The sequence below is a fragment of the Molossus molossus genome, unplaced genomic scaffold (assembly GCF_014108415.1).
Source record: "Molossus molossus isolate mMolMol1 unplaced genomic scaffold, mMolMol1.p scaffold_m16_p_4, whole genome shotgun sequence".
In the NCBI taxonomy this organism is placed as follows: domain Eukaryota; kingdom Metazoa; phylum Chordata; class Mammalia; order Chiroptera; family Molossidae; genus Molossus; species Molossus molossus.
This window is the reverse complement of record NW_023425377.1, coordinates 32,698,822-32,713,854: the sequence shown is the minus strand read 5'-3', so window position 1 is coordinate 32,713,854 and position 15,033 is coordinate 32,698,822. Positions and strand designations below refer to the sequence as shown.

The following is a 15,033-nucleotide window of genomic DNA, read 5'->3' as shown; positions in this document are numbered from 1 at the left end:
TAACAGTGGGGAAAATAAAAGTCAGATTCTCTATACTTTTTCAACTGTTGAAAATGCCAGATCTTCAGAAAATTTGCAAGAGTATGACAATGAACATTTATATATCTTTCACTTAAGTTTCACTAATTGTTAACATGCCATATTTTATGTATATATGTATATATTTATATCTCTGTATCTAGAGAGATTTAATGTTAAATGACTTTTACAATGTCACATAAATATGACAAATGTTAAATCAGTTAAAGACATAACACTCATACTACCATACTTTAGGTACCTGTCTTCTAAGAACAAAGACATACCGTGATGTTTAGTTTTATGTGTCAACTTGCCTGGGCATGAAGTGCCCGCCTGGGGCATTTGACTAAATATTATTCTAGGTGTGTCTTTGAGGGTGTTTCTGAATGAGATTAACATTCTTCCCCAGTGTGGGCCTTATCTAATATGATGAAGGTCTAAATAGAACAAAAGGCTGAACAAGAGAGAATTCACTCTCTTTGCCTGATGGTGTTTGATGCGGGGACATTAGTTTTTTTCTGCCTTCAGAGTCAAACTGGAACTCACATCATGAGTATCTCTCCTGGTTCTCAGGCCCTTCAGACTGCAGATATTGGGACTTCTCAAACTCTATAATCATGTGAGCCAATTCCTATTTTATAATGATTTAAAATCATTGATAATTTGTTAAAAATTCTTCTGTTAAAATTTAGATTAAGATTATCTAGTTGCCTTAAAAATCCAACTGGAATTTTGATGTCAATAATTCTTTTTTGTTTGTTTTTTGTTTTTATCCTCACCTAAGGACATGTTTTTCATTTTTTTGTTCAGACAGAGTGGGAGGGAGAGAGAGGAAGAGAGAAAGAGAGAGAAACATTGACGTAAAAGAGACACATCGAGTGGCTGCCACCCGCACAACCCAACCAGGGCCGGGGACAAACTGCAACCAAGGTACGTGCCCTTAGTGGGAACTGAACCTGGGTCTCTCTGGACTATAGGCCGACGCTCTAACCGCTGAGCCAAATCGGTGAGGGCTGATGTCAATAATTCTTAATTTGTGGATTAATTTGGATAGATTGTATTTTATGTTAATGAATGGCATCTAAGCATAGACTGTTGTTTTATTTATAATCTTCTCTGCACTTTAAAACTGTATTGTATTTTTCTTCATTGAGATCTTGTATATTGTTAGTTAATTTCTAGATGCTTTATAGCTTTTTTGATATTGTAAATTATATACAGTTTTTAAAATGAATTATACAATTTATTTCAAAATGGAAACATGTCCGGCCGGTGTGGCTCAGTAGCTGAGTGTGGACCCATGCACCAAGAGGTCGCCGGTTCAATTCCCGGTCAGGGCACATGCCCAAGTTGTGGGCCCAATCCCCAGTGGGGGCCATGTAGGAGGCAGCCAATTGATGCTCTTTCTCATTAATGTTTCTATGTCTCTCTCCCTCTCATTTCCTCTTTCTTAAAAAAAAAATGAATAAAGGGGAAAAAAAGTAAATGTCGCTCATCATGCATATATGTTAAAACAACCAAATTTACAATTTAGTTCATTGTTTTTCTTTTTGCATAGGACATCCTTACAATATAGACTCTATGCCATACAAAATACATACAAGGTTTTATCGGAGCAAGCCAAGGTCAGACTGACAATTATACACCTGTAATACTTCACTGTAGTGATCCAGGGAAGATGAAACGTGGCCTTTGGAAGCATGGTGTGATGCTGGTTGAAAAACAAAAAGAAAGTTCCTGTGGAAAAGGAAAGTGTGTGCTTGGTGAAAATGGTCTTGGACCCTTCCTTGGATTCGGCCTTGGGAGTTTGGCAGATGATTCCAGGAACACTCCATCAATGGCTTCAGATAGGTCTGGGGACAGCTGAATTCCCCACGCATGCACCCAACACACCCACACAAGCAATTCCTGGTCTCGTGGGAGCCACAGCAAGGCCCACACCCACAATGCATAGCTGTGCAGTACAGACACATGCCCACACTCTCGAGCCCTGGAGTCCTCGGCACTTGGCACACAGAGATTTCCAGGGTGAGGCCAGGGAACAAAATCTCCCACTCCCATACCCAGAGATAGGAATCCTGACCCAGGAATAGATGCCACCCCCCAGGTGTCTGAGCCACGCTGGGAGGTGGCTTTCTTTCTCCAGGTGGAGGGCAGGCTGGCCAGGGATCCAGCCATGTCCAGCCCAGCCGGCCTGTTCTGAGTGGGAGAGACAGCATTCAGCCAGACTTGTGGGTGCCTTGCAGGCAGTCAGCTCACACACTTGGTTTTAAATGACCATGTGCCACTAGGAAGACACCCCAGGCCCTGGGAGCAAGCTGCTCCTGCGGCCCACCTTCTGCCCTTCCATGCTTGTCCCCATCCTATTCACCTTTAAATAACAGTAGTAAGGTGTTAAAGTTTGATGAGAAGGGGAGAGGCTGGGCAGGCCACAATGCAAGTCCCACGTCACAATAGGAGGTCATTAGAAACCGAGGGGTGCCTCTCTTCCCTTGTGGACAGTGGGTGGGGGAGGGCCTCTCTCTAAACGATGCTCAGGCATTGATCAGTAGTACGCTGGATTGTGCATCCAAATTCTAATACAAAAGTCTCTGGAATGTGTCTGGGACAAACCTTTGAAACTAGCCTTGGAATCAGAAAACGGACAAAGGACCTGACCCTTGCCAGGTTGATGCCGACCTCCCCAAGTATCAGCCCACATCCTTGTGGTTAGCTTTGGAAAATGCAGCCACCAGGATCGCAGATGGAACCTTTGGGTGGCAAAAGACGCGGAGGACCCACAAAGCACTTCCAACTGGTTGTGCATCTTCTGCCACTTCTGTCTCTGACTGAGTGCCTTCTTAAAAGTGGGGCTCAACACACTTGATGTGTACCTTTCATGTCGACGTTTCTCTGTCTCTCTCTCTTCCTCCCACTCTATCTGAACAAAAAAATGAAAAAATGTCCTTGGGTGAGGATAAAAAAAAAGTGGGGCTCAACAAAATCAGCGCCACCTGTCCGAAGTCAGGTAGCCTTGTAAAACACAGCCAAACCAGGAATCAGAGATGAGGGGATGCTATTGCTCTCACCAGGGCCCACCCACTGAAGTCCCTGGGGAGTACTGTGACCCTGTGCAGTCCCTTAGCACCAGCTTCTGGCAAGAAAGGAGGCAGGGTCTTCCGGACACACTGGCTGGGGAGCAGGTCTGCCACACTTCTCTTGAGACCACAGAAAGCCAACAAGTGGTCTGAGGGCCACCTGCTGCTCGGCTGTGGATCCCCAACTCTGAATCACCTTTCTCTGGTTTGAGCTGTGACCTGGGCATGGGAGACCTGGGGACCTCAGTGATGCCAACATTTGCACCTGGAGGCTGCACCGTGGTGATTTTGGCACCTGCCTGAATGTGTGGACTCAGAGTAAAGAGGGGGTCCTGAACCTCAAATGACATGAGTGGGGTTATAGCAGGACACAGGTAGGGCACTCCTGACCACATTCCCATTCAGGACGTCTCTGCCCATTCCTATGTAGCACCCAACAGCAGAGGACCCTCGGGCCCTTGGGGAAGGGGCTGTGTCCGGCTGTCTTTCCCGAAGGCTATAGGACTCAGTAGAGGGGGCAGACAGCTGTTCTCCTAATATGGCTGAGACAAAAAGGGACGACCTCATTTGGGACATGAGCCCCCGATGGCTGGGTCCAGGTTCACTATGAGGCCCTTTTGGAGGGGAGCTCTCCCTCCACTCAGACAAGCTTTGTTTTGAGATCTCTGCCCCCTTGACCTGCAGGCCCTGGGGTCAACCACAAAATAAAGCCTTTCACTCTGATTTCCCAGAGTCCTAAGGGTTCCTCAGTCACCCTGAAGCCACCAAGTATAGCCATAAACCAGACAAATGAAAGACCCTGAAACAGACATTCTACATTCTTAGAAGAAAATGCAGGCTGTTTCCAGAGGGTCCCCGTGGGGGCCTGAGTGAGGGCGGCTGCCAGGCGCACCCCTTCTCCACACGCACTCCTGGTTCCTGAGGAGATGAGAGTGGACGCCCACTGGAACCGGCCTGAGCTCCACGGCTTTTCCCCGCTGTCCAAGGGAGCTGAATTCTCGCAGGTAAGTCAGGGCGGGGCACTGGCTGAAGCCCCAGGCTGGGTGCCTGGCCGGATTCCCTCCCAACGCCCCAGCTTCCAGGCCAGGCCCACATCCTACAATCAGACCAGAACCACTTTGGGAATGAAGACATGCTCATTTGCCAAAAATAGCCAATACCTGCATATTTCTGTTTTAAGGCAATGTTACCCTTCCATTCACCAGACGGAACAGCCCTGGGTCATTTAGAGGAAAAATTAAATTAAGTTATCTCTTTAGAAACAGAAAACACCCGATTTCCCTCCCCTACCCCCCCACCCTGCCTCTAAAACAAACCAGCTCTTCTTTTATTCTGAGGTGACTGCCTTGCGTCCTTTCCCCTTCCCTTGTGCAGAATGGACAGGTCAGAAACCCTCCCTCCCAACGCCATGACAGACCACAAGGAAACGCCTGGCTGCTTCAGGGACAGCACTGGGGGCCTTCCCCCAACCCCCACCTTTGGGGACCTGTGGACTGTAAGTGCACCAAAGGACTTTGGAATAAAATTTCTGAACCTGGAATGTGAGTTCCCGAGACATGAAATGTATTCAGAGTGTGGCTTTCTCGGCTTCACACAGAAACAACTTGAGAAGGGACCTCCAGGACCCTGCCAGTCTCACTTTGGAACTGGGCACGAAGACATTTCACCCCAAACACTGGGGCATCCTTCTGCCCAGGCCTCCATGCACAGTCCACTCTCTCTCCCAGATCCATTGCAGCCCAAACAAAGCCCAGCAGTGGGTCATCAAGCTCTGCACCCTGGCCGGGGTTGGTGGAGACACCCCTGGTTGCTCCACCCACAGCAAGAACACTGCTGCCCAACCTGGTACCCATCACTCTACTCAGAAGCCACCACCATGCCACTGGCCAACCCCAGCAGACACAGAGTAGTCAGGCTACCACCCTCTTAGTTGCTGTGGACAGAGGGTGCTGTCCCGTCTGGAGCTGGCCAGAAGCAGTGGCCAGGGGCTGTGAGCACCAGCCAGGCCTGTCTCGTCAGGGTTCTCTGTGCTGCACCGCATACCTAGAGAGAGGGTGGGGTTAAAGCTGGCCACAACCAAGGCACTCTGGGCCCAAGAAGCCCATCTGGGGTTCCAAGGGTCATTCCTCTTCATCAAAATGGGCAGAGGTCTCTGTAATACACACCAAGTCCACCTCAAACCCACAGCCCCCCTCCCTACCCAACACACAACACGCACACACACACTGTCCTGAGGGCTTGTATGTAACAGGGCCCAACTTTGCACAGGGGTGGGGGGGGGGGGGGCGCCCGGCTGTCTGCAGAGGAGCTGGTGCAGGAGCCCAGTCTCAGTGACCCACCAAGGTTCGTACCCCAGACTGCACCGGGAAGAAACTGCCTGGCTCTCCACTCTTCCTCTGCAGCAGGCTGGAAGGGTGTGGGTGGGGCTTCCCTAGTGGCACCAGAGAAGCAGGAGGGACAGGAGGAGCTCAGGGGACCCAGAGCTCCCCGGAAGCTGAAGGTGTGGTCATGGGGACATGGTGACAGCGTTCCTGCAACTTTATGCCTGCTGCTCCCTGGGGAGAAAACAGAATGCACGTTCGGTGATAGCATGTCCCACCACTCCTGGAGAGTTTCAAGTCACCGTGTCCCGTGTCCTGCTACCAACCAGTCTCTTCAAGGTACTGAGCATGGCCACATGCTGGGCCACTCACACACAGCTTCTGATGAGGTGGCCAGACAACTTACCCACCAGTTCGAACAAAGGTGTCTCCAGAGAAGAGGGCAGGGCCTGCCTGGAGAACAAGGAACTAGATGCACCCACTTGGGACATCTCAGTAGAAGACAGGGCTCCAGGTTGTTTTCCAGACAGAGAACATGGTATAATCCTCAAAGTCCCCGGTGCCTTCTGCAGGGGCAGAGTAGCGGGCACCACTGTTCAGGGCACGGACCTGGGACAGGCCAAGGGCTGGCAGGGGTAGCCCCGGCGCTATTAAATTAGACGTCAATGGCGCGCTGGTCTCCCAAATAGGACCTGTTCCTCCTCTCCCAGTGCCCACACAGAGAGGCCAGAGGGGGTCCTGGAGGCAGAGACTGGGAGACAATCCCCCTGGGGGCTGGGGGTGTGCTCCTTTGCCCAGCTCCGCATAAGGCATCTCTCCGACCCGCTAAGTCCTGCGCCTGGCCAGCTGCTGGGGCAGAGGCTGCAGGCTGAGCGGCGGCAGCCAGACAGGGACGCAGACCCCCTGCTTGGGTACCTGCCCTGGAAGCAAAAATGTCAGCGGCCACTGGGCTCCTAGTGACCAATGGACGGACCTGCAGGCTGGACGCTGAGCATCACCTGCTCGACTTCCCTGCTGTGTCCCCAGAGTGTCCACGAGAGAGCCCAGCAGAGTGCAAATCTACGTACAGAGTAAGGCAGCAGGAAGGGGTGTTCTCACTAAATTTTGGACCATGTCCATCCCTAAGAAGGGTTCGACACCGCCGACTCTCACCTTTGTGGGTCTGTCCACTGTGCAATTCGTGGGTGGTGGTTTTTGAAAAACATTTTTTTTTTTTTTTAAATAAATTGAGTTTGACACCTGAGGTGAAGAAATAGGGGTGGGGGTGGGTTGTGGTTGACTCCATCAAGTTCTGTATCTTTTTTCTGATGACAAAAGGAAAAGACGGAGTCACAGAGGACATGAGCATCAGCATGCTCATGACTGTAACCCATGAGCAAGACAGTGGGGCTCGGGATGGGACTGTGCTGCTGCAGGGACGCGGGGCCGCCGGGCCGCTCAGGGCGAGCTGGCAGGGCTGATGGTAGGGCTGCTGACGTCGGAGCAGCTGTAGTCGCTGAGCGAGCTGGTGCGGGAGCCGCCCGCGCGCCGCTGCAGCTTGCCGGGGTGGAAGTTGGCGTGGCGGCGCGCATGCTTGGTCAGGCGGTCGCCGCGCATGAAGCGCTTGCCGCAGATGGGGCAGCTGAACTTGTCGCCCGTGTGCGTGCGCCAGTGGTGCGCCAGCTCCTCCGAGCGCGCGATCTTCTTGCTGCAGTCCGGCCAGCTGCAGGCGGAGGGCCTCCGACCTGTGTGAGTTCTCGGCTGTGTCTTGAGGTGCGAGGGTTTCCTGTAAACTTTCTCGGAGTCCGCGTAGTGGCACTTGTGCTTTCTCTGCGGGGACTCGAGGTTGGCGTGACTTCGGCCCCGTCTGCCCCTTTGTCTGAGGTTGGGGTGGCCGCTCCCCGCGGGCCCCGGTTCCCGCTCAGGCTCCAACCCCGCCTCTGCTCTCGGCTCGGGCTCGCTCCACGCAGGGCTGAGGGGCGCGGCCGCCGCGCCTTCGCCACCAGGAGAGGCGGGCTCGTGGAATGGGGGCGACGTGGGCGGGAGGTGGCAGGGGGTCCTCGCCTTCCGAGCCGAGGCGCCCTCTTTGCGCTCCGCCGGTGCTGGCGCCGGTGCTTGCTGGTTGAAGTCCGCCAGGATCCGCGCCACCACGAAGAGCGAGGCGCTGTCCTTGACGTCGCGGCGCTCTTCAACGCGGGGCAGCCCAGCGGCTACAGCCACGGCCGCGCCCTCGGGTCCAGGGTCCGGCCCCTCTCGCGGCCCTTGCACGACAGCGCGGCTCGACGTGGACTCGGGGCACTCGGCGGCGAAGTGGTCCACATAGGCGGCGGCTGCCATGCTGCGTGCTCTGGCCGGCCGGCCGACAGCACTGCTCTTCGCTACAAGTTGTCAGCGACGCATCCGTACCCACAGCCTCCGGAGAGCGGGCGCGGGGCGGGGGCGCGCCGTGTCCTCTCTGCAGGCTGGACGGGGCGCGCAGCCGCTTCTGCCGTCACCCGCACGGCTCCGCGTCCACGAGGCGCCCGCCCAGCTGGGCACCGAACAGTGAACGCATGGGAGTGACGCGAACAAGTGGGGTCTCCGTACGGCGTCAGGGGCGGCCTGTCCTAAGGACGCCAAGAGGCCACGTTAGAAACGACAGCACCAAGTCTCGGCCGCAGCCTCGCCGCGCATTGTGGCAGGCGGGACGGGGGCTGTGGGCGCCGCGGCTTCTTTTGGGCGGCCGGGCCCCGGGGATGGGCGGGGCCGGGGCCACATCTGGACCCGACGTCAGCGCCTCGCCCTTGAATTATATACATTTTAATGTATTTTACCTATTGATAATATAGTGGAATACTATGAATATTTATTGAATTTTTAGAGAGAGAAGAAGGGAGAGAGAGAGAGAAACTTGGAAGCGAGAGAGAAACATTGGCTGCCTCCTGCTTGCCCTCCCACTGGGGATAGAGCCACAACCCACAGCCTGCATCCCCTGCATGTGCCCTGTCCAGGAATCAAACTGGGACCTCTCAGTCAATGGGACAAAGCTCAATCCTTTGAGCCATACCTGCCAAGCCTATTAATATTTTAAAGTTGACCTTTATTACAGAAAACTTCCTGATATATTTTATTAGTTACTATTTGCTTATGTAGGTTTTTCTAGATAGATTATTACATCAATAGTGAATATGATAGTTTTATTTCTTTCTTTTTCAATCTTAAAAAAAAGTAACATGGCCTGGACCTTAAGTACCATGTTAAACAGCACAGGTGATGGTTAGCATCCTTATTTTTCCTCACTCTTAAAGATAATACATGTAAAATTTCTATATCAAGTATAATTTCTGCTGTAGGTTTCTTTGTTGTTGTTAATCCTCACCCAAAGGTATTTTTCAATTGATTTTTAATAGAGTGGAAGGGAGAGGGATGGAGAGAGCACGCGCGAGAGAGATCTATGTGAGTGAGACACATTGATTGGTTGCCTCCCACATGACCCCAACCAAGGCCAGGAATTTAACCTGCAATCTAAGTATGTGCCTTTGGCTAAGAATCAAACCCATGACCCTTCGATCTGCGGACTGTTACTCTAACCACCGACCCAAATGATCCAGGGCTCTACTGTAGGTTTTTAATATTTATTTTCCAAGTAAAGAAGTATTGCTACGAGTTTTTAAAATCCAGAATTATACATTGAATTTTATTGGATGCTATAGTGGGGTAAAATAGTGGCCTCCTGAAATATATGTCCATGTCCTAATACTTGAACTTTCTGGTTACTTTAGTTTGAAAAATTGTCTTTTCAGATGTAATTAAATTAATTATCTTAAGATGATAACATCCTGGGTTACCCAGGTAGACCCTAAATTCAATAAAAAGTGTTCTTACAAAAAACAGAAGAAACCACAAAGGAGAGAGACCCAAGTGAAGATGGAAGGGGAGACTGGAGTGATGCAGCCACAAGGAATACTGACAGTCACCAGGAGCTGAAAGAGGTAAGGAATGGATTCTCCCCTACAGTCGTTTTTTTGGACATATTTTTATTCAAATAACATTCTGATCATTTATGGTCCAAGAACATTCAAATAATAAATTAAAAAGAAACAGACATTAAAGATTGGTCATCAAACATTATAGCCAATGATGTCACGCTTGCCTATGGTCCTGCTGACAGTAAACCACATTCATACCTCAGTGGCCTCCAAACCATTCAGCAGAGCCTTCTTAACTGTGAGCTGTTTGAAGCTAACAGTTTAAGCACTGGTTTTAAAAAATTTATTTTTATTGATTTTTAGAGAGAGAAGAAAGGAGAGAGAGAGATAGAAACATCAATGTGAGAGAGAAACATCGATTGGCTGCCTCTGGGGGATCTAGCCCGAAACCTGGCATGTGACCTGACCTGGAATTGAACCAGGACCTCTCAGTCCAAGGGACGATACTCAATCCACTGAGCCACACCAGCTGGGCTAAGCACTAGTTTTTAAAATCCTCATCCAAGGATATGCTTATTGATTTTTAGAGAGAAGTGAAGAGATAGAGATAAATAGATAGACAGACATCAGTGTGAAAGAGAACATTGATTGGTTGCCTTCACTTGACTGGGGATCAACCCTGCAACCTAAGTATGTGCCCTGACCAGGGGAGGTCACAGTCTTTTGAGAAAGAGAACAACATTCCAACCGAGTTACACTGGCCAGGGCCAGTTTATGCACCACTGTCTATTTTTTTTCAAGCTTCTAATAGCTGTAGGGATCTTGGGAGGGGTTGGAGAAACCAACTCAACCTTGTCATGTGCCAAAATGTGGCCAATTGAGTCCGAGTCTTCAGGTAAGTCACAGCAGTATTTATAAGTGTGGGGGCCTTCTCTGTGAGGTTGTGGACAAATCAGGCCATGGCTCTAGAATAGAAAGTCTGTGGCCTCAAATGACCAGCTGAATGTCATCCCCTTCACCCACCACTGTAAGAGCCTGCTAGCACCTTGATATCATAATCTGGCCTCTAGAACGGTGATAGAATAAATTTCTTTTGTTTTAAGACATCACATTTGTGATTGATTTTTGGATAGAATGGAACAAATTATTAATTTACCCTAGCAAATCAATACAAATGCTTTTCTGCATTATTTGATTTTTATCTTTTAGTTTATTTATATAGTCAATCTAGTCAGTGTTCAGGGCCGGAATCCAACCATTGCAGGTATTTTTAATTGGGAGAATATTCATATGGGAAATTTTATGCTTAGAAGATTATTAAAACCCTGGCCAGTGTGACTCGGTTGGGCATTGTCCCATGCACCAAAAGGCTGCCAGTTGATTCCTGGTCAGGGTACAATGTCTGGGTTGCTGGCTCGATCCTCAGTAGGGGGCATGCAGGAGGCAGCTGATTGATGTTTTGCTCTCACATCGATGTTTTTCTCTCTCTCTCTCCCTTTTAGTTCCTCTTTTTCTAAAAATCAATTTAAAAATACTTTAAAAAAGATCATTGGAGCCCTAGCCAGTTTGGCTCAGCAGTTAGAGTGTCGGCCCACAGGCCAATTAGTCACAGATTAAATTCCAGTCAAGGGCACATACCTCGGTTGCAGTTCATCCCAGCCCTCGTCAGTTCACGTGGGAGGCAACCAGTCGATGTGGCTCTGTCATATTGATGTTTCTCTCTGTCTCTCTCTCCCTCCTCCCTCCCACTCTAGCTAATGATAAATAGAAAAGTATCCTTGGGTGAGAAATAAAAAAAATAGATTATTGGAAAGTTATAAGAAGTTGCACAAAACCAGCTTACTAGTAAAACTGTTTCCTCTGAGAATGCTATTAAGAGATATATCAGTCTAGTTCTGGAGCTTCTATTGCAACAACAGTCTTTGGAGTCAGAATTAAGGAGAGTGGACACTAAATATGTGATCTGTGAATTAAGGAATCAGATTAAGAAGTAATATACTTGATTTCAAGGCCTCCATTTTTTTTGAAATGACTGGAAATGTGAGAAAATGTTTGAAAGGTGTCAGGTATCTCAAAAGAATTATTAATCCAAATTATTATTTACAAAAATGACCACTTATAGAATTCTCTCATTTTATAACACATGATTAATAATAGACAGAAACTCTGTAAGCAAGATCATAAATATAATCTTTTAAAAAATTTGCTCTAAGTAGACATGGTGTAATCATAAAGAATGTGAACTGACCCTCAGTAATGAATATCAATTTATTCAACATCAGAGAACTCATACTGGTATAAAATACAATGAATATAAGGAATATGAACAGATGTTTAAATTTAATCTAGTACTGCCCTGGCCACGTGGCTCGATTGGAGTCTTGTTCAATACACCAAAAAGTTGTGGGTTCGAGTCCCAGCCAGGGCACATATATAGGTTGCAGTTTCGATCCCTACTCAGGGCATTTATGGGAGGCAACTGATCTCTATCTCTTTCTTGATCTCCTTCCCTCTCATAAATGAATGAATGAATGAATGAATGAATAAATAGTCCTTACCACACCATAGAGAATTCATACTGGTAAGAAATTTTATGAATGGTAAGAATGTGAAAAAGTAATTATTTATGTGGATAGTTTAGGGAACACCAGAAAATTCATACTGGTGAGAAATCCTGTGAACATAAGAAATGTAGGAATATTTTAAAAACTAATTGAGTTCACCTGGCTGGTGTGGCTCAGTGGATTGAGCATTGTCCTATGGACTGAGAGTTCGTGGTTTGATTCCCGTCAGGGCACATGCCTGGGTTGCAGGCTTGATCCCCAGTAGAGGGTGTGCAGAAGGCAACCGATTGATGTTTCTCTCTGACATTGATGTTTCTATTTCTTTCTCCCTAAAACATCAATAAAAACATTAAAAAACTAATTGAGTTCTTTCTGCAAACCAGAGAATTTATATTTATGATAAAATTTATGAATATTGGTAAAAGAGAAAGCCTTTATTATGTGTGGACCAGTTACTTAACATCAATAATTTATACTTAAGAGTAACCTGATGAATATAAGTGTGGAAGGATGTTTAGACTTAATTCAGTTTTTAGTATATATTAGGGAATTTATACTGGTGAGATGCTTATGAATATTAGAAATGCAATAAAGCCTTTATTGTATATGGATAATTTATTCACACCGGAGTATTCATACAGGTGAGAAATCATAGGAATGTGAAGAATGTGAAATTGTCTTTAGACCTGCTTGTGTTCTTTCTTCAAACCAGAGAATTCATACTGGCTATAAATTTTATGAATATGAAGAATGAAGAGAAGCCTTTACTGTGTATGGACAAGTCAATAAACATCAGAGAATTCATACAGATGAGAACTCATAGGAATATAAAGAATGTGGAAAGGCCTTTAGACATAATTGAGTTCTTTCTTCAAAACAGAGAATTCATACTGATGATAATAATTACAAATGTAAGGAACATGGTATAGCTTTTATTTGTATGTAGACAAGTTACTCAATATCAGGGAATTTATACTGGTGAGCTATCTAATTAATATAATAAATGTGGGAAGATATTTAGACTTACTGTATAATAGAGTATTCATATATAATAGAGAATTCATACTGCCAAGAAGCTTTATGAATATAAGAAATTTGTGTCTCTATGTCATTTATTTCCATTATAATCTTTATTATTTTCTTCGTTCTACTTACTCTGGGCATTTTCTTGTTATTCTCTTTCTCATTCTTTTTTTTTTTTTTTTTTTTTTTTTATCCTCACCCGAGGACATTTTTTTTTTGTTGTTATTCAGGTAGAGCGGGAGGGAGAGAGAGGAAGAGAGAGAGAGAGAAACATTGATGTGAAAGGGACACATCGAGTGGCTGCCACCCGCACGACCAACCAGGGCCGGGGACAAACTGCAACCAAGGTACGCGCCCTTAGCGGGAACCGAACCCGGGTCTCTCGGGACCGCAGGCCGACGCTCTAACCGCTGAGCCAAATCGGCCAGAGCTCTTTCTCATTCTTTTAATTGTAGGGTTAGAGAGTTTATTAGAGATTTTTCTTGTTTCTTGCCATAGGCCTGTAGTGCTATGAACTTCCCTCTCAGGACTGCTTTTTCTGTGTCCCATAGATTTTGGGTGGTTTTGTGCTCATTTTCATTTGCTTTCAGGAAGTTTTCAATTTCTTCCCTGATATCATTGGTAATCCATTCATTGTTTAATAACATGCTACTTAACCTCTGTGTGTTTGAATGTTTTTATTGTAGTTGATTTCTAGTTTCACGTCATTGTGATCTGAAAAGATGATTGATGTGATTTCAATCTTTTTGAACTTGTAGAGACTTATTTTGTGTCCTAACATGTGATCTGTCTTTGAGAATTTGCCATGTACACTTGAGAAAAATGTATATTCTGCAACTTTGGGGTGAAATGTCCTGTAAATTTCAATGAAATCCATCTGATCTAGTGTATCATTTAGGGTCACTGTTTCCTTGTTGATTTTTTATCTGAAAGATCTATCCAGTGAAGTCAGTGGGATGTTAAAGTCCCCTACTATGAGTGTATTGCTGTCAATCTCTTCCTTAAAGTCCTCCAAGAGGTTTAATATATATAATATAAATATAAACACACACACACACACACATTTAACTGCTCCTACATTGGGTGCATATATGTTTACCAGGGTTATATCCTCTTGTTGGATCAATCCTTTCAGTATTATGTAGTGACCTTCTTTGTCTTTTGTTATGGCCTTTGCTTTGAAGTCTATTTTGTCAGATATAAATATTGCTACCCATGCTTTTTAAAAATTTCTATTTGCTTGGAAATTTTTTTTCCACCCCTTCACTTTCATTCTGTGTGAGTCTTTTGTTTTGAGGTGGGTCTCTTGTAGACAGCATATATATAGGTCATGTTTTCTTATCCATTCAACTACCCTCTGTTTTTTTATTGGATCACTTACTCTATTTACATTTAAGGTTATTATTGATAGGTACTTGCTTATTACAATTTTAATTCTTTATGCTTCTATCTCTCGCTCTCTCAGTATGAATTCTCTGTTTGGTGGCAATAAATTCTTTTAGCCTTTTTTTTTTTTTTTTTTTTTGGTCTGTGAAGCTGTTTATTTTACCTTCTATTTGGATTGATAACCTTGCTGTATGAACAACTCACTCAACATCAGATCAATTAATATTGGTTTAAAAATCCCTATGAATGTAATCAAAGTGAGAAAACAATTACTATATATCAACAATTTACTTGAGAATAGCGTACTCATATTGGTAAGGAGCTCTTTGAATGCAAAGAGAATGTGAAGGCTTTTAGATATAATTCAAACCTTAATACATGTTGAATTATTACTGGTGTGAATTATAATGGATGTAGGGAATGTGAGAAAGTCACTAGTCAGGGAAGATATACTAATATGTAAAAGGTAATCATACTAATGAAAACTATATTAATATAAAATATGTGGAGGGACCATAAATAGTAGCTATCAAATAACTCACCTCAGAGAAGTCTTACAGGGAGAAACTCCACAAATGCAAGGTATGCGGGAAGACCTTTATTTATGTTAGAGATCTTAGTTGCTTTTTTAAAATATATTTTTTCTTTATTGATATTTAGAGAGAGAGGAAGGGAGAGGGAGAGAGAGATAGAAACATCATTGAGAGAGAACATCGACTGGCCACCTCCTGCGTGCCCCCTACTGGGGATTGGG

At 46.0% G+C, this 15,033-nt stretch overlaps 1 protein-coding gene and 1 pseudogene across 1 annotated transcript; both read right to left on the bottom strand.

The window, feature by feature from the left end:
* Positions 1 to 6,856: 6,856 nt before the first annotated feature.
* Positions 6,857 to 7,735, bottom strand: LOC118616529 (Krueppel-like factor 13). The gene has a single exon (XM_036242114.1). It carries the CDS (start codon positions 7,733 to 7,735, stop codon positions 6,857 to 6,859), a length of 879 nt encoding a protein of 292 aa, XP_036098007.1.
* Positions 7,736 to 9,498: 1,763 nt separating this feature from the next.
* On the bottom strand, positions 9,499 to 10,267 carry LOC118643478 (annotated as a pseudogene).
* Between the last annotated feature and the right edge of the window lie 4,766 nt (positions 10,268 to 15,033).

What these genes read in the sequence shown, in the direction of transcription:
- LOC118616529 (XM_036242114.1), bottom strand. Translation starts at nt 7,735, where the DNA reads ATGGCAGCCGCCGCCTATGTGGACCACTTCGCCGCCGAGTGCCCCGAG.